At 39.8% G+C, this 20,685-nt stretch overlaps 1 protein-coding gene across 1 annotated transcript; it reads left to right on the top strand.

The window, feature by feature from the left end:
* Positions 1–489: 489 nt before the first annotated feature.
* On the top strand, positions 490–19,222 carry LOC149020834 (26S proteasome regulatory subunit 6A homolog). The gene is made up of 10 exons (XM_089149047.1): positions 490–711; positions 800–916; positions 2,321–2,428; positions 3,826–4,017; positions 4,123–4,314; positions 15,548–15,666; positions 17,500–17,587; positions 17,901–18,020; positions 18,106–18,246; positions 18,865–19,222. The coding sequence occupies exons 1-10, from the start codon at positions 595–597 to the stop codon at positions 18,940–18,942; spliced, it is 1,272 nt and encodes a 423-aa protein (XP_089005173.1). The 5' UTR covers positions 490–594; the 3' UTR covers positions 18,943–19,222.
* Positions 19,223–20,685: the final 1,463 nt, after the last annotated feature.

Genomic DNA, 20,685 nt, shown 5'->3' on the forward strand with positions numbered 1-20,685 from the left:
TGAGTCAAATTTTGAGTGATTGGATTTCAAGCCAATTCTCATCTTGATTCGATTTTATTTTGATTTCACTGTTCAATGTATGAAACGTATTGAAATTGAACCAAATACTTACTAGAAAATGACACCAACCCACGTCCAAAGTCCATACTAATCATCACTGAAAAGGGAAAAACTCAAATGATTTTTCATCTTCTTTGAAACAGAAAAAGAATAAGGTTTTGATTTGTTCCTTTTCTTTTTTTAGTGGTAGTTTATTTCTTTTGTCAAGTAAAAGATAAATTTATTTTAAATTCCATGGTTTTGGGGTTTTTTTTTAATAATAAAAGCTTCATTAATTAAGAGGAACATGACGCCTCATCTCCGTCACTCCCTTTTCTATATATTTGTGATGAGATTTTTCATCTTTTTCACCAGCATATTAAAAAAATTAAAAGATTTGTTTTTCTTTTCTACCAGTTTCCATATAATCAAACACATCGCAAAGGCCTGGCCTTTCCATCAACTTGTGGGCGGTGATCTGAAGGTTTTCTTCGACAGAAAGTTAGGCCTGCCTGTTCGACTCATCTCTCTGTTTACTCCTTCGCTCTCTCGATAATGGCTTCAGCAATGGCTGAAGACAGCAGCTTAGAAGAGGACCAGCTCTCATCAATGTCTACTGACGATATTGTTAGGGCTTCTCGACTTCTCGATAACGAAATCCGGATCCTCAAGGCAAATGATTTCAAATAGAGCCATAGTGTTTTTTGATTTCTCTATCTTCGTGACAGGGTTTTATCATTCTCGTTCTCCGTTATTTCAGGAAGAGTTGCAGAGGACGAATCTTGAACTGGATTCCTTTAAGGATAAGATAAAAGAGAATCAGGAGAAGATCAAGCTCAACAAACAGCTACCTTATTTGGTCGGCAACATAGTTGAGGTGATTTATCTTTTCCTTTTAAGTTGAAAAGCTATATGGTTGCAACTATGAGTCGCTAGGTACAAATTTAGATTTTCTCTAATTTTCGGTGTATGGATTTCATATGACAAATCTGTCTTTATTGCAAATCGGAATTAGCTTCATGTAATTGCGGCGCTTATTTTTTCTTTGTAGCTTGTCACAGTAGTAGGAGCAGTCGCATACTATGCCATTTTGTTGTTGTTTTCAATATTAGTTTCGTTAGGGCTTTATGTGGACCGTTGGAGACAGCTATTTCTGGACTTGTTGCTTATTAGTTAGTTTGCTGCTCAGTGGTTATCTAAGAATGTTGGCCCTTCTATTTCCAACACAATTCCCATGGGGTAACATCTTTTAATTGTTTTTAAAAGTTGGGCAAGAAAATGCGTGAAGCTTCTTATGATCATTGAAGTAGAAGTAAACTTCTCGATGAATTCTTCATTAGGACATAAAGGTGATGCTAATGGTAGTTCTTGCTGACAGTGATATAGTTATGTATTTATCGAAGCAGGGTTTGCTGGTTTTGATTGGATATGTAAGCACTAAGGGTTGGTTTTGGCTAGACATTCTCCACTGGATTTTTTCTTCTTCTGTATTCTTAGGATTGAACACCGAGGGCATGCATTGTAAATCAAGTTTTAAACACTAGAACATTCAGGTATTCCTCTTGTTCATGGTTGGAATTATTTTCTGTTGTCATGGTAATGCAATCTGTCGTACTAGAATAGTACTACTAGGGCATCAAGTACCTAATGAGTTTTTGAATATTTGTATGACACATGGGTGTGGTGCCTCATGGAACCTGGTCCTGGTTTAAAGTCATGAGTTTGAATTTTGCGATTTAAACTTTTTATTAACAGTGTTGCTTGTCAGTTGATATTGATATGCATATTAACTTCCTTAGGAGAAGCTCTGGTAAACATATTATGCCTGGCTTTATGGTTTTTTTCTTCCTGGAATGATCCAAGAACAATGCTTATTATACCAACGTTGTTGTGTATTATTATATAAAAAACGTGTCAATATATTATTGATGCAATATTATTTTAACTATACTTTTACTTCTTCATTGTGAATTTGACCAAACCGTATTTCTTATCGTATTCTTCCCCTCTCTGATTTACCAACTGTTAAAAGGATTAATTTCTTGATCTTTATTGCACAAATATAAGGCACAGAATGCCTATACCGATAATTTCCCCTAAACTTCTTCTTTTTGCTGATCTTTGTGACAAATCTTATTCAGCTGAGTATCGCGATAGCTTGTAGATGTTTTTTTCATGCTTCTCTTCCTTAACCTGAATTTATATCATTTGAAGCAGCACATGCTTTTTCTGAGATATTTCCGTTGACAAAACTCTAATATCAATTTGTCAATGCTTTTAGATTTTGGAAATGAATCCTGAAGATGAGGCGGAAGAAGATGGTGCTAATGTTGATCTTGACTCTCAAAGGAAGGGGAAGTGTGTTGTATTAAAGACATCTACACGGCAGGTCTGTGAAGAAATTTCACCGTTCATGTCCTGCTTGTATTTATTCTAGTTGATAAGGGTTTTTTTTTTTTTTAAATTAAATTTTATTTAATGTCAAATTGTCTTATTTATTGCATATTATAGATGGTAATTTTTATTGGATGCGTAGTTGTTAAGGTGCTGTTACACCTTGGCAACTAGACCAATGCTGGAATTCCTGAGGCATACAGGTTTCTATCCAGATGACAAAGTATATGTGCCTTTAATATGGAAAACATATCTTAATATCGGAAAAAGTACCTAGAACAGGGCCAAAATTATGCATGTAATGTGGCACTCGCACAGTGCTGGCTAAGATTAGATGTCTAAGTTATCTATTGGGATTGAATTGCTGACTGTGTCAAGGATCAGAAAAAGAGAGGGAAAGACAGGTTGAGAATGAGAGGAAGAAGAAGAATTGTTAAGAGAATGAAAGAGGCCTCATTCTCAATGTGAGAAATTTCATAAAACAGCACTTTATTTATAGAAAAAAATACAACTCAAAAATATAAACTTTCGGATGTGAACCAGATCTAGGACCACCCAAAGAAGTCCTAAGGAGGATGCCTGTATTCTGCAGCCAGCGAGCAACCTAGGAAACTTGACCAGCATAGGGACATTTTGGTCATTTTGGGTGCCCCTACTCCAACCCAATTTGACCAAGTCCGAATCAGAATATTGTTAGGAGTCTAAATCTATCTTGATTTTGTTACAGGATTCCTTCTATGTTAAGTTATGAAAGAGTTCTTGTCTAACTAGGGGTCCCAATTAGAGAGGGATTCCTCTAATAGTAGCCCAAATTCTATCGAGAAACTGGTTCTGCTTTTGTTTAGTTTTGGATGAATTATTGAAGAGTCCCAGTGAATTTAGAAGTCCCAATTAGAGAGGGATTCCTTTAGTTGTAATCCAATTTCTACAAGGAGTCCTGTCCTACTCATGGTTTGTGATTTGGATTATCCTAGGATGAGTTATGTTAGAGTCCGTATTAGAATGAGGGTCCCAAGTCCAGTGAGAGTCCTAGTATGGAATTTTCTATTCTATGAGAATAGAAAAGAATACAACTCAAGAATAGAAACTTTCTATGCAATGAGAGAGTCCTGTAGGCACTCTCACAGTCTCACTTCAGGCAGATCCTCTCTGGAGAATTAACGCCTTCTTCCTATTTTGCCCTTTATGTCTTACTAACAGATTGTAACTTCGGAGGATATTTATTATCTTCTCATTTGAAATTTTTTTTGGGGGTTGCACCATCATTCATGACATTGCTATTCATACTATATTCTTCGGGATGCTTATTGAGAAGAAAAGAATCTGTAATGGTCTTCATTTCATGCTTTTTACTTGTGAGTTCACTTCTTGTGCTGCCAATCTTGGTTCTAGACAATCTTTCTGCCTGTGGTTGGGCTTGTGGACCCTGATAAGTTGAAACCGGGTGATTTGGTGGGAGTGAACAAGGACAGCTACTTGATCTTGGATACCCTTCCATCTGAGTATGATTCACGGGTAAAGGCTATGGAAGTTGATGAAAAACCCACTGAAGATTATAATGACATTGGGGGGCTGGAGAAGCAGGTAAATGTTGGTTTTAGATATGCTTTTCAGGGATCATGAATTCATTATCACTAACTAAATATTTAATGCTTTTCATTTTACCTTATTATATTGTTTTTGCAATAGATTCAAGAACTTGTTGAGGCTATTGTGTTGCCTATGACTCATAAAGAGCGGTTTCAAAAGCTAGGAATTCGTCCACCCAAAGGAGTGCTTCTGTATGGACCTCCAGGAACTGGCAAAACATTAATGGCTCGTGCTTGTGCAGCACAGACAAATGCCACCTTCTTGAAGCTAGCTGGTCCACAACTTGTACAGGTAACTATTCTCCTCCAGAAAACACATAGATCGTTATTGTTTAAGCAATCTATTTGATGATCATTTCTCTTGACAACTGGTGCTATAAACACGTGTTTATTATCTAATGCTTTTTTCAAAATTGCTTTTTGATGTGCTTCAGTGAATCTTGCATCCAGTCTTGTAGAAAAAGCACTAATATGGCACTCAGTTTTCATTTATTTTTCGTACTTGTATAGAGCAACATTTATTTTCTTTAACTGCTGCTCAGTCCTGTTTCTCATTATAAAACTGTTTATATCGTAGGGTGTTAGGATTTCTTACAAAGTTTTGAGCCTGATGAAGCCTTATCTTAAAAACTTCAATATATTAGTTGCAGCATGAATGGTACTGGCTCTCCTAATTTCTAGTGTAGGCATTTAGGATTGACCAAAGGGTTAAAAGTCCATCCAGACAACAAATAGGACCAATTTGTTATATTCAGGAATCAGGACTGCATTTAGCATATTACTCTGTTGTATAAAGAGGCAAGTATACTGTGGAAGGATAATTTTTCTGTCATCTCGTCAATTTTTGGTTACGCTCTTCAGTTCATAGGGATGTAGTCTTTTTTGGTTCTCCACAATGTCGTCTTAGCTTCATTCAATACATGAATCTGTTTTTATCATTTTCTAAGTTTGCGCCAATATTCTGATTCTTTTACCCTGGTAGTTCTGTAGTTTCTTGTGTTGTATTCCTCCATGAAGTCGTTGGTATGCATCATTGTAGGAGAGCATATAAGACCAGGAGCAAGTCTACATGTCCTCTGTTTCTTTAGGTGAAATCCCTTTTTAGGTATAAATTGGACCTTGTTATTTTGTATATTTGAATCTGATTCAATTTTTTTAATCAAAGTAGACTTACTGTCCTGTTAAGTGTTTCTGGGTGGCTGTTCTACTTGATCAAGTAGTACATAACTCATGGCTACCCCATGTTGTGTACTCCACTTCTTTGGTAGGTCTGTCTACTACATTTGTTGGTACCTTGTTAGCAAGTTCCTCTTTTGACTGCCTGGTCTGATCAAAGCAATTGACTCATATAAAGAGTTTTCACTGAGCTGGTAACTATTTTGCAATCAAACTAGTCTTCATCAACCAAATATTGCAAATGCATCCTCCATTGAAATGAATTTTTTTGGAGATATAGGGAGACATGGCCTATCTAAGAAGATAGGAGATATGCAGCTCAACTTCTCCGAATCTCATTTATCTGCTGATTAAATTGGCTTTTTCTTCAACTTTAGGCCATTTCAGCCCCTGTTGGTAGCAATTATTACCAATCCAAGGTATCTGCTCTGCAAAAGTGGTTCCTGGGAACAAACAGTAGCACGAGAGTCTTTTCATTATCCAAGAGTAACTCCACCCACACCTGCTATGAGTAAAGTTTACTTTGCAAGCTCCAATCAAAGTAATCCCACGAAAGGGAGTATCCCTCGGATGCTGAATGTCAGATTATAGAGTATATTAGTAGATGAGTCAACTCTTCCAGGCCATCTTGCTGTCCTGACCTTGGTGATGTCTACCAACTTGTAGGAGTTCTAGTCCAGTCTCTAACAGTCTACACTGTTAGCTCCCTGTTAATACCCTAAAGTTGAGGGTGTAGGGGTTGGGGAGCTGTAGGGTATTAAAATAAACATGTGGGGGACAGGATCAGCTACAGGGACAGGTGGCAAAATCTCATTTGAAAAGCACCCATCCCATGCTGTCCTACGTGGAAAAGGGGGGGTTGTTAGTTTGTTAGGATTACTTTTGGCTATATTGAGAGAAAGGGGGTAGAGAGAGGCGGAAGAATTTTAAGGGGAAGGGGACAAACTGTGCTCATAGGGGAGAGGTAATCTCTCAGGTTAGGGGTGATTGAGGTCGAATACTCAGGGGTGTGGGAGTGCTTGTATTTGCAGATTTATTGAGCCGTATTGTCTATTAGTTAATCGAAGAGTTCCTGTTACATTCTTGTGTATACATTTCAATTACTGTGTGTTTGAGTGAGTTGTAGGGTTGCTGTGAGCTGAAGTTTCAAGTAAAATCACCATTAGAGAGGGGGCTGGTTGCAGGTGCGGACTCAAGGTTCGATAGGGGAAGTTGTAGGGTCCTAATTGTCACACCCCACCCAGCCGGATCCGGCCATACCCGAATACCCGTGGGGGTGATACACCGCAGGACCTAGGTTCAGTGACAATTCCATACAACATAGGATATAGCATAATTAAAAGGACAAGAATAAATCAAGTTTTAATAATAAGTTATTAAATCTGGATTATCAAAAGGTTACAATCATCCATTATCTAAAGTTAATCAAAATGGACACCAAAGTTTGAAGGAAGCATAGATTGTCATAGCAGAATTTAAACTAAATTGATTCCCTAATGGAATCCAACCTCATAAGAACAATCTTTGCACGGGCATGAAACTCCATGCAAGTCTACATCTTCTTCAGTCACTCCTTCAAGAAAGCCTGCCGGCTTTGAATCCTCCACTTGGAAAGAGTCCTTATAACCTGCAGAATATTCTAATAGAAACAGACATATAAAAAGGAATGAGTTCAACAGAACTCAGTGAGGTCAACTCAACATCTTATCATACATTCGTCCACAAGATTTCACATCATATCATGCATTCGTACCTAAGATCCCACACCACATATATAGCTTGAGTATTGATAATGTAATTAATGATAGTGATATGATGTATGAATGATTATGATATTATGCTTCTAACTCTATCATGAGGTCTCTATGGTAGACACACATTAAGTTTGTACACCAATCTCCTTTGGGCGGTCTCAGTCACTCTCCCTCAACAAGAGACGTCTATTGGGTTCTCCGCGGTTATTGGGTAAAATCCTGTCAAGCCATGGTTGGGGTATAGGTCACCACTCTCTCACATCACCGTTTGGTATGAGATTGACTCGTGTTAAGGATAATCCTAGCCCAGTGCAAAGTCATACGGTCTCGTGTTGTACTACATATGGTTCGGATATCTCCCCTCATGCGTAGTGCCCTTTTGGTTCAATACCTTTCCACCTATGAATGGAATCCTCAATGGGAGGCATCTGTTGGATCCCATTCCTTAACCCAGTGGTCATCCACATATAATGGACAAGATGCTCTCCATGTCCTCTCACGGATCATTTCATCGGTCTTGAGCGCCCAGGAGCCCTTATCTATTATATGCAACCCTACCTCTCTATGATGATAGTGGGCCTGCTTGACGCTCAGGACCCAACGACTAACATCACGGGTTAACTGGCTTTAATACCCATGCTAGAAGGGTAGGAGTACTCATGAGGTTACCTAGCCAAACACTTCTAGACACTTAGCATTCATGTACTTAGGTCTAGATGCATACTCATGTAAGTTCACTAAGGTAATGGGCGAACCCACAACCCTAGTTTGAAACATAAAATAAAAAGAGTAATTTAATTCAACATCATCCATATATCTTCATATCAATAATTTAAAATTTGAAAATAAAAGAAAACACTTAATCCATTCAATCTCATCCATCTCATACATTCTCATATTGTTTTCAAAGAATATTGAAAATAGAAGCAAAGATACTTGCTTACCTTCCTACCCCCCACACCCCCAACATCATAAAAAAATAATAAAAACAAAACAATAATATTATTTTTTTATTTTTTTTAATTTACACAACCCAACAAAATGTTCATCTCCCCTCCCCTCATCTCCCACCCTCACCCCCCCCCCACCCCCACACCCCCCCCCCACCCGTCGGTGTTTTTCATTAAAAAAAACACTAACCAAAAAAGGCTCCATGACATTTATTATAATTTTTTTTTTTTTTATTTTTTTTCTAAAAACCCACAAACAACCCCCAAAACCCCCACCCACCCCCACCCCCCCCCCCCCCCTCCCCCCTCCGCGTACAATTTCACCCTCCCAAAAACTTAGGGGGGCCCCCCACCCCGCGAGGGGGCCCAGCGATCAATGAACATTTCGACCTTGGAAAAGGTCGATAGGTTGTCAATTTGCGATACTTTTTCGATTCTTGAAAACTCAATTTCGAGCCTCAATGCACTCAAATTGATTTGGATTTTTGCATACTAGCTATTTCAAACATAATAAACACTATAATAACTACTAGTTTACTAAAAAACTACGAAAATGTAACATCCAACATTCCAAGTATATAGTACATGAATCGGAGAAGAAGTTGTATTGTTATTACTTACAAGTTACAACTTACAACTTACAACTTGCTTACAAGTCTATTCTATTCAAGCCTCGAAGGTCTCCCTCTTCCGTCGCACCCCATACAAATGACAATATAACTCCCTGATGTTTGCCCCCGCCCCTATAGTTTTGGACATAGTCAAACGCACCTCGTATGTGGCCTCATCCACATGCATAAGATTCCCTAACGGTGGGAGTTGTGAATCTCCAAAGGCGGTGGTGGTGGGCCTGTGGGTGTGGATAGTGTGGAAGATCCGCTCACAAATGAAAGACCACCCCCCCCCGGCTCTCGGGACTGGAGAGGATGGATCCGATGGTCGCAGTGTGCTTCGTTCGATATGGGAGGGACACCATAGCTCCTAGGCCGCTCCATACCATAGGCTCTAGTCGTGGCGATCGGCCGACCCGAATCATAGCCGGGGGACACCATTGGTCCATAACCATGGCCATAACCATAAGTCGACTCGGTAGAACCAATACTCTCCACGGCGGATCTTGAGGACTCCGGGCCTTGCCATCCGGTCCTCTGGGTGGAGGAGTCTCTAGTATCATCAATGCTCATCGATCTCATGATCCCACCAAGCTCTCGGCATCGGATGGCGGTGGACCCTTGATGGCGTGTCCTCGTGCTCCGCCATGCTGTCTCCCCTTCCCCTTCCTCGTATGGAGGAACATTTTTGCCTCGAGATGCGGCTCCGGTTGGTCCGAATCCCGTGTCGCGTGGGTGGCCGCTCTCTCCGTGAATCTCGGTGGTCGTCCTCCCCCCGACTCTCCGTCCGGCGGGTGGTGGTGGTGGTGGTCTCTCCCGGATCGGCTGTCCCGATCACGAGGTCCCACACCCTCCTCATCCCCTCCATCATCACCATCACCGTCATCATCATCACCATCATTGTCATCGCCGAGGCTCAGTCACCTCATTCTCGGTGTCGGACCGAAATCAAATCCTCACTCGGGTGGATGCACTAGGGTGTGGCACGAGGGACGGCGGCTCGCTGTGGCCTCCCCTCCCGGGCCTGGTCCCCACATCGCCCCCATCTCCTCGCTCGACTATTGGGAAGACCTCCATCCTCATCCGTCCGTCTCCACTATCCCCGATCCGTCACTCGGGTTATCATCATCATCCATCTCAAATATGTCGGCCAACTCGTATTGGTGCTCTCTCTGTCCATCCCTGTCTAATATGATCCTCTCTCGTCTCTTTATAGTGTAGGTAGCAAGGTCCTCTGCGCTTCCCCCTCGGTTGGCCTCTTGAGTGAATGAGGCTGAAGGTGCTCCAATTTCGCTCCAACCGGTGGTGAACATGTTTGGGAGAGCACTTTGCTTGCAATCCTACTCAGTTGTGTGAATCACGTCCAAATTGCAACCACCACTCAGCTGCAACAAACATAGACTCCAAGTCATTTTAATACTTAAATAACTAAATTAAAGATAGAATCATAGAATATAATAATTAAATGTATAATGTATAATGAAATAAATGAATGAACTTGCTGCGGGGCGGTTTCCTCCGATACAGCCACAGACGACCAAGCTCCCGTGCATCCCTAAAAGCCTTTATCTAATATATAAAGAGAAAAACAATAACTAGTTAGTACTTAGTAGTTACTAGTTACTACTTACTAGGTTAATGACTTAGTATAAAACTACGAATTGTGAATATCAAATGATTCTAATCACTATCTCACCTCCATAAGGATGACTCGCTTGTTTAGTCAGTATCCGGTTTGAACTTCTCCACTACGGTTTGGACAGCATCCATCAAATCTTGCCTCATCCCAATATTGTCCTTGTAATGGTACTTGGGATTTAAATAGTATGCTGTGTAAGAAAAAGTATGTCATAAAAGGGAATAGTTAATGCTTAAGCCTTAATAGTGTGATAACATAATGAAAATTAAATTAAATACTAGACTTAAGTACTTAACAACTTAACAACTCACCAGCCTTATGCGAGTGGATGCCGCAACATAGACTCCCATCTACTCGTTGATGATTTGAAGGACTTTCTTGTTGCCGCGTGGGTAGACTCGAGCAACTTGCTGCTTCATCCTATCTATCTGCAGCAAATATGTGTGCTAGAGTAGGTTTTCTTTGCTGATCTACCATCCTCAACACATTCACCACAAAGCTCAAGCATCTTCACTACTATCCTCACATTGTGCCGAAACTCTCATCAAGGATAGTCAACCGAGCTCTCCTTCCTCCCACCGATGAAGAACCCTCCCGCTTAAACCACTCCTCCGATGCAAACATACTCCTAAGGCCAGCCTTCCTACTCTCAAAGCTCTGCAGTGCTACCCAATTAGTAGCAAATCTGGTTATGCCTGGCCTCACTAACTCACCCTGACACTTGTCCCTCATCATCCTTAATGCATAGGTGTGGTTATATATGAAGGTGCTAACATGTCGAGCTTGGTCCACCGTATTCTTCACAAGCTTGACCTTTCCAATCTCCTTCAACATTAAGTCAATGCAAGTGAGCAGCACAAGGAGTCCAAAAGAGCCTATATCTGTCCATCCATCAAGGTATCAAGCCATCAATACAAAGTTATAAAGTGTACATGTATATGTGTAATGTAAATATATGTATTTACAAATGAAAATTAATACTATATGTTTAGACTTTAGATACCTGGAGTTCTCTTGCATCTTCAACCCAGCTTTCTTGTAGTTGGAGCCATTATCAGTCACAATTTGAACTACATTTTCCACTCCAACCTCCTTCACCACTTGCTTCAGTAATTTGTAAATGTATTTTGCATCCTTCTTCTCACCGGATGCATCTATCGACTTGAGGAACACCGTCCTCCCATCACAATTCAACATGAAATTGATGATGGACTGTCTAGTGGGACCACCCAACCATCACCATCGTAGTCACTCCATAATGATTCCACATGGGCTTTAATCCCTTAATGTATTCATTTATGTCCTCTTTATGCTTAGGCAAATACACATTGTATATCTCATATGGAGTGGGGCCCCGTACACCACTCCCACTCCCGCCTATCTCGCTCAATCATATCTCTCGTAGTAGGGCCCCGAGCCGTATGTGCTGGAACACTATGGTAATGCGCCCATTTGGAGAAAGCCATCCCCACTTTCTCCTTCACACTCCCCCATAAGTGCTTCAACTTTCTCTCGTTTATGCTCGTGCCTCGCAATAGGGCCGGATCATTGCGAAGAATCTCAAGATCCGGATCTGTAGGATGTGCTGAGGAAGCTCGACCCCTTGTAGGGGCCCGTGGGATAGGAGCCTCCTGCCTGACACTCTGAGACCTCCTCATAGGGACTTGGGAGCCACCTACACCTCCCATACCTACTGGCTCTCTAGAGGACCCACAACCTGCACCCTCTCGTTGCCTCCCCGATGTCATCAATCCTCTCGTTGCTCCCTACTCATCATCATCGCCCTCCTCACCGATCGGCCTCCGGATCGGGTCACCGTCTCCCGGCTCATCCCTACCATAACCCTCGGGATCCGGAAGGTCATCTAGCGCATCCTCGAACTCATCCCTCTCGTGTTCTCTTCTCTTCCTCTTTGCTTCCACCACTAATATATGAGGCCATTGCCTTCTTGACCTCTACAGGCACCTTTGGGCACCCCGTTACATCCCTCGTTGCCACCAGCTAGATGCACCTTCAATCTAGTGGCCCCACCTCCTCCTATTTGTTTCTTGCGAATTACACTCACTCTTCCTCTTATCACCGTCGCTGGCCTTCCATGATCCCAAGCTATGTCTGACATCTTTAAAATAGAGTGCCTGATACAAGAAACACATACTAAGTATCTTGAAAAGCTCCACAATATGCTCCAAAAATGACATACATGCTTCTAATAATAACCTCCTATTTTTAAATATTAAAAAATATGTATAACTATATAAGTATTTTTTAATATATAAATAATTTTAAAATATATAAAATACACACTAACTATCTTAAAAATATCCACAACATGCTCAAAAATTGCATACATGCTTCCACTAATACTCTCCTATTTTTAAATTTAAAACAGAAATTAATTATTTTTTAATATTTAAATATATTTTTTAATTATTTAAATATATATTAAATACAGTAAAATTACATAATTAACAGAAAAAAATTAATTCAACACCATCACAGCAATATGGTGTCTCAACTCTCACATACATCCATTTGAAGCTTATACATGTACTATACATAAACATTTTTAACAATATACATAATTTAGTAAATAATTTTAATAACAGAAAAATAAAAAATAGTAGGAAGAATCAAAAAATAATTTTGACACTACAAATTCATAGATTATCACTCTAAAGTAAACATATATAAATTTGGAAGCAATCTAACATGATTTAAGGCACAAATGAAACAAAAATAAAAAATGAGGAAGTTGGTTACTCACCTTGCAAGATTTGAGAAAATGCACAAATGGAGGAGCAAATCAAGTGTTTGAAGGAAATGGAATACTAGAAATTAGGTGTAGAAGCAAATGAAAACAAGAGAAATCAACAAAAATTCAAAGGAGGTCGAAATGGCTCGCGTATGGCTCGGTAGGTCGAAATGCCGCGATATGTCGCGGTCGGTGGGTATTTTATAGCCACGCATGTGCGTTCGCCCGATATGGTATCGGGCTTCGACTCGACGCCAATTCGGTCTCCATGGTACTTTTGTGCCTACTACTCAATTCGTTTCGGTTGGATTTTGCAGCATTTCGATCGAAATTTCCCATTTCGATCGAATTTTCCTCTATTCTTTTATTTATTTCCTGTTCGGCCCCACCCCCCCCCGCCGCGCCCCCCGGCGCGGCCGCCGCGGGGGGGGGCGGGGGGGGGGGCGGCAGCGCCCGCCCGCCCCCCCCCCCCCCCCCCCAACCAAGAAAAAAAAAAAAAAAATATAACAATCCACCCCCCCCCCCCCCCCCCCTCCCCCCCCCCCCCCTTATTCAACCCCCCCCCCCCCCCCCCCCCCCCCCCAGGGGGGGGGGGTGGGTGGTTTTTCCCTCCCCCCCCCCCCCCCCCGCCCCCCCCCCCCCCCCCCCCCCCCCCGGGGGCCCGCCCCCCCCCCCCCCTTTCCCTCCCCCCCCCCCCACCCCCCCCCCCCCAGCAACATAAAATCCAAGTATGAGTGAAAGAGAGCTTCAAAATAGGGTTTTAAAGGGTAAGACCCGATTTTGCCCCGAACTGGGTTGGGGGCGGTCGACCGGCCGTTCAACCGGCCCGACCGACCGGCCCTGGTTGAGGGGCCAAATGAAGTCCAAATTGGGAGATATTTGGCTTGTTGGAAAGGTCTTTCGATGCTCTTCGGTTTGGTACCTTATTTGCGTCAATCGGATTCTCCATCACCGATCTATGGCCGTTCCAAGATCACCCTTTTTACACCATCATGATTAATCTTCTCTCTTCAATTAAACTTTAGGAGAGTTGATGAGTCATCACAAGGGTCATCCACCAACATTGGTTCCATTTCCAACCCTTCGGGCTCCACTTGAATGACCCGCATTTGTTGTCAACTCGAGGCCCGATTTTCTTGATTTTGAAGCCACGGGTTAAAGGGGTAGAAATCCGGGGGATTTCACACTAACAGTAACTTTGGATTTTGAAACATATCTTGGCAGAAGCTTTCCTCTTCATGGGAGGGAGATTCTTATTACCAAACCCCTTCAATTCTTGTATCTCATAAAACAATATCCACTCCATTGAAGTTTGTTTGCTACCTTTTTTAAATGTCTGGCATTCTTATTCAACATTATACTATACTATATTACAAAAGCATGAATTGAAGAGTTATGGCTGCTTTTTCACTTCCTGAAATTCCTTATTCATTAATTGAATAGATATTACTAATTAATATCCAAATTTGTGATTTTGTGTTACATAAATATTAACTCCATCATGTTATGTGGGGAACTCATAATTAATTTATTGGTTACTAAAATCAAAATAAAAATTCTATCTATCATTAATTGTTGTATTTAATTAGTTACTTATCAAATGCTTTTTTGGTTCCTAAGTTATTTTAAGTTAAGGTAGTAATTTCCCAATGTACCACCTATATCCTTTTTCCCCCCAGTAAACACCTCCTTTACCTACGTATTTCCTTTAATTAAAAGACCATATTGGAAGTCAAAGGAATTCATTACGAGGAGTCGAGGACATAAGAAAAATCATCATATTATAGGAGCCAATTGATTCATCAACTTATTGTTAGTTACTTATTTCAGTTATTCATATTTTTTTGGGGTGCATTTCAGTTATTCGCATTTGGGTACAAGTTAATAGGTGCATTTGCACATGCAACTTTGCCAGTACTGTTTATGAATTTTCAGCATCATGAAATGAAAGAACAGTTATTACTAAATAGTAATCAGATAATGATCTGATCTGCAGCTGGGTGACATGTCCAATCCTGCGTGATGCAGACTTGATTATTTTTGCTTATTGATATTTGGCTTTGATGCATTATCCTGACTTGTTTTATTCCTGTCTAGCTTGACATTTAGATTATGACCCTCCCTGGATGCTGTAGCGGTAGGATCCTTGGTACAGATGGGTGGATTTATTGGTATCGAGTATTGTCATATTTCCCTAGTGTGGTCTGATGATGATCTTAGGTCCTCCTTTTGTTTTATGTTTGTTGTATTGTTTGTGAAATGAATATGCAAATTTGGGTGAGGTTTGAACATTATTACTTAACGGGTGGTGGCAGTATTTAGTTACTCAACATAGATTATTTTGACCTGTCCATATAAGGTCACTAGGATTCCTAATCTAATTTGAATACATCCTTCAAGTAATAAGCCATCTTACTTGTCTGTTAACCACCTCCTCATGGACAATAGGCAGTGGTCTTCATTATCAAACTTGATTTCAGGCCCTAGGGTACATTACTTAAGTTCTCCTATATATGTTATATTATGATATACATCATTGGATATGTTGTGTTGTTGTGTTTGGTGGTGTGTGACTAAGGGAATTGTACTTGTGATTACTAATGAACTCTTTGTTCACTTGGTCACCTACTTGTAATTCATCAGATGTTCATTGGAGATGGAGCAAAACTTGTACGTGACGCTTTCCAGCTTGCCAAGGAAAAGTCTCCCTGCATCATCTTTATAGATGAAATTGATGCAATTGGAACAAAGCGGTTTGATAGGTACGTTGTGTTCATATTATGTATTTTTCTTCCCTTAAATAGTAACTATTCGGATAAATATACCTTATGTAAACCAATCCCAGGGATGAAGCAGGGGTATTTTGGCCATTTTCTACCTTTTCAATTGAGTCCAATTTGGGTTCAGTATGTTTGTTACACGCTAGATCTACTTTTGTTTTTGAATTTGAGTCTGTATTTGTTAAGATATTAAAGAGTCCTTTTAGGGTAGGATTCCTAAGTTTTGAAGGAAGCCTCTAGTTTTTTCCTACTTCTTGCAAGGATCCCGTATCTACTCTTTCAATTTGGACTCTTCTAGAGTGAGATATGAATGTTCCTTGTTTAGGGTCTTTAGTCAAGTAGGAGTTTTAGGTTGAGTTGTCTTGCGAATTAAGAGTACTAGTGTGATGTCCTTCTAAAGGCTATAAATATAAGTCTCATAATATTCTAATCAGCAGTTGCTGGATAATTAATGAAATTGATTGAGAGTTAACGGCTGTTAATGGAGTTTTGGTTTCCCTAGAGGGAGCCTGCAGCAGCTTTAAGAAGGGAGTTCTGCAGAAAATTCACAATTCCAGCTTCCAACGTCATTCTCCAAGTAGAGTACCAGAACCCCCCACCGTAATCCCAGCCCCCTGCCTCTTCTCTTCTGTCATCCACAACCCTCCCCCACCCCTCAGTTCTTTTTTCAAGTCAACCTTGCTCCCCCATCGCAAGCCCTCATCTCCCCTCCCAAGACCCAGGGCAGCTCTAAAACCCCCTAAACCTTAATCCCCTTTCTTCCCCTAACCCTAGAATCTAATCCCAGCCCTTCCCCCTCTCATTTCTTCTTCTTATTCTCCATCTAATGCCTGCGACAGCTTCTGGAATTTCTAGAAATTAAACCCGGAAGTGCTGCAGCATTGTGGACCTAGAATTGCCCCATCCATTTGACCTAGACCCCTCCCTTCACAGTCCCCTACCTTTGACCTAAAGTCCCTCCCCTCACAGTTCTTTTTTCAAGTCAACCTCGCTCCCCCATTGCAAGCCCTCATCTCCCATCCCAAGACCCTGCGGCAGCTCTAAAACCCCCTAAACCTTAATCCCCTTTCTTCCCCTAACCATAGACTCTAATCCCAGCCCTTCCCCCTCTCATTTCTTCTTCTTACTCTCCATCTAATGCCTGCTACAGCTTCTGGAATTTCTAGAAATTAAACCTGGAAGTGCAGCAGCATTGTCGACCTAGAATTGCCCCTTCCATTTGACCTAGACCCCTCCCTTCACAGTTCCCTACCTTGACCTAAAGTCCCAGCCCCATTCTTCCCCTCCAACTCTAGAATTTTCTGCAATTAATCTTCTTATTAAGAAACCCTAACCCTAGAATTTTCAAAGTCTAAAACTCCCTAACCTGTCATTCAAACCTTAACCCTTTTAGGCTTAACATCCCTATTTCCCAATCAGCACTCGACCCTAATCCTAGCTAGTCCAAATCCTAGAAACTCCCAACTCCAATGAAAACCCTAAATTCCGATACCCTAAGCCCAAATATCCAATTCTGAAATTAATGAATCAGCAAGGTTTCAGACTTGGTTTTCCACATCCTAGAACCCCATAACCAGCCTCTTACCTTCAACTGTAGGCCGTTACAAACCCTAGAAGACTGCTGATTCTCTTGAAAGAGGATCCTGTGGTGGACCCAGACCTGGGGTTTACTTCAATTAATGAAACCCTAGCCTGGTTTACATCAATACCTAAGTACGATGACACGAAAATGGAAGCTATGCTTTTATTTCTGACAGAAGATTCTTTTGGGTTAAAACGTCAGTGATGCTTCTTTGGTTATGTATGTTGCTGCAGTGAAGTGAGTGGTGATAGAGAAGTCCAACGAACAATGTTGGAATTGCTTAATCAGCTTGATGGTTTTAGCAGTGACGAGCGGATAAAGGTCGTTACTTCCTGCCCTTCTGTTCATGTCTACTTTTTCATTTGTTTTCTACTTGATCACCTTGTCCAGGCTATACACTATTTGAATTACATATAGGATATCTTAAATTATTGGTAGTACTTGTTCATGAAATTTCTTGCGGGTAGGGATTTTAGTTTTGTAGACTATATGAGCTTCCTAATATCTGATTTTAGGGATTTGTTGTATAGTCTACTGTCTGAATACAGACAGCAGTTGTTTTCTGTCTCGCTGCCTCAGTTTTATTAATCATTGCTTAGTCGTTTTAACGGAAACTTTGGTGGTGGAAGTATAGGTAATAGCTGCAACAAATCGAGCTGATATCCTGGATCCTGCTCTTATGCGTTCTGGTCGATTGGATCGTAAAATTGAATTCCCCCATCCTACTGAAGAAGCAAGAGCTCGTATCTTGCAGGTGAGCTCAAACATAGAATGAGTCTTAACTTTGCCATTACAAGCTATCCCCCACCTTATATATTGTGGTCCTCTTGGAACTGCAGATTCACTCAAGAAAGATGAATGTCCACCCTGATGTGAATTTTGAAGAGCTGGCTCGCTCAACAGATGATTTCAACGGGGCACAGCTAAAAGCTGTTTGTGTAGAGGCAGGCATGCTAGCTCTTCGTAGGGATGCAACTGAGGTCTGAATTCTTTTACCTAAATCTGTCCATTAAATTAGATAGTGTGTGCTATTTTATTTTGCCAATTGAAGATATGTATTTTTGTTTACAACCCTTCCATAATTGGTGTAGCTGCCTGTTTGTTAGTCATGCTGCGCAATTGTTATATTATGCTGCCTCCATGACTGACACTTTGATGATGATCAGGCAATGAATGTTACCCATCGGTATTTTTCTTCCATTTGTAGAGCTGTGAATGATCTGTATTTTGATAATTGATGCTCAACAAACCTAGATGACACCCAAGGAACGGGAGTGAAAAATGTAGAATAGAATGTAGGAGATTTAAGAGGAAGCAAACCTGCATGGGTTGCCTGGGGCTCCTGGACTGTTTAGAGAAGAAGGGGACTGGCCAGTATCACAGTTGGCGCATATTCTACTTTAACCATCTCATTGGTGTCTGACCATTCTTTGCGCCTTCTTTTTTTTTTTTTTGATAGCAATATTTCTTTGCGTTGTCAGTTCCATTTGTTTTCATCAATTATTGCTTCTAGCTCCAACATGACCCCTTTTTTGTGTGTCAAGTCTACCTGTCACTGAAAGGTGAAAGTTTCTGAGTATTAAATGGGTTTTCTTCAGGTGATGCATGAAGACTTCAATGAAGGCATCATTCAAGTGCAGGCAAAGAAGAAAGCCAGCTTAAATTACTATGCATAATTATCTATATGCAACTTCTGTTGTAACTGCATGAAGGTTTTTTTTTTTTTTTTTTTCAAACTTTAGTGAAGCATATTAAGGTTTAATTTCTTTCTCCAAATTAAATTGGAACCAGTTGTCTCAGTAAATATACTTTATTGACCATCTTTACTTGGTGACTGGGTGCAATGTGACACATTTATATATGTAGGATCAAGCGCTTGTTGTTGCTCCAAAAGTTCGGATCTGTGGATACGGTGCTACTAATATTTCATATAATGTAGCCAGCAATTACCTCGCTTCGAGCTTGGATCTGGGCGGGTTCTTGGGCTACCTCAGCACAGCCTAGTGAGGTCCTCAACAATATCACCACCAAATACATTTTTACTGGTGCTCCTTGTAGAAAATCCAAAATATCTGCAATTTTTGTTTTTTTGTTTTTAAATTATAAATAGATTATGATTTATTCATAAATATATTTGAAACTTTTTTAAACAATTTATCTTAGGGGATTAGTTTAGTCAGTCTTTACAAGAGGTCATGAGTCCAAAGAAATTTCTTTGGGGTCTACTGCAATATATATGTTCTTTCTCAAGGATTAGGGGAGGTGAAACTTAATCTAATTAATAATTAATAATAATTGTAAGTTCTCTAACTTGGCGGTTGTTTTAGGAGGGTTATTATAAAAGATTTTTCCAGTAGGGAGGAGTTGAACCTTATTACGTTTTTATTTGTCAACCGAACTGAGCATTGTAATGCATGCGTTGATTATAAACACAAATGCTAACATAGTGTGTGATTTTTTAAAAATTTTATTTTAGGGATAATTATTGTTTGTCATCTATTTTAATTACTACTTTATCTCCTATACTTTTAAAAATTACTAATTTAACTTCAGACTTTATTTATAATTACTACTGTTGGAAGCAACATTAAATTCAATTTGTTAAAATTTTAAAACAACCATAAGGTTTTATTCTACTTCTTTATGCTTTATATTAAAATACATTATTATCTTGATAGGAAAAAAATTAACTCTAATTTAGTAGTTTTTTATTTTATAGTTTTTTTATATTTGCCTTTTAATTTAGTGTTATTTTTAGTTTTTGCAATTGCTATTTACTTTTCAATTTGATGTTATTAATTTTAAGAAATTCCTACCTCCATTAGGTTTTTATTTATTTTATATTTAATTTGACATTATCAATTTCAGGAAGTTTTTTTTCTTAACCCAAAAAATAATACTTTAGGTAGTCTTTTTTGGGAATTTAAGATAATAAGAATGCAAACACAAATTTGGTATTTGATATGGTTTTTTTTTTAAATGAGGATAGTATTGTGTTTTGACTTCTTAATCCTAAAAGGACAAAATAGACATTAAACATTTAAATGTAATGGTCTCTAATACCGTTAGAACTAGGAGGATAATAATAATTTCATAAAGAGCAAGGTTTTTCTAGTAATTAAGCTATAGTATAGGAAAAACAACAGTAATTATCCATTTTTTTTATTTATTTTAAATAATTGTTGTTCAACCTTTAAATGATTTAACCTTTCCTTACATTGTATCAGTATATTGGAAGATAATTTTTCTTGATAGATGGCGATGGTAAAAATGACCGGCTATGTATGTTCCCTGATTTGCTCACGAAGCTGAGATGTCAATCATGTCACTATATTGAGTAAATTTTTCTTTTTTGGGGGTAAGATATTTTTCTCGGGTAAAATTAAAATTCATGGTTTTTCTAAGCACATTGCCTTCAA

Source organism: Hakea prostrata, chromosome 3 (genome assembly GCF_041222555.1).
Source record: "Hakea prostrata isolate BN-2017 chromosome 3, UWA_Hpros_2, whole genome shotgun sequence".
Classification (NCBI taxonomy): Eukaryota; Viridiplantae; Streptophyta; class Magnoliopsida; order Proteales; family Proteaceae; genus Hakea; species Hakea prostrata.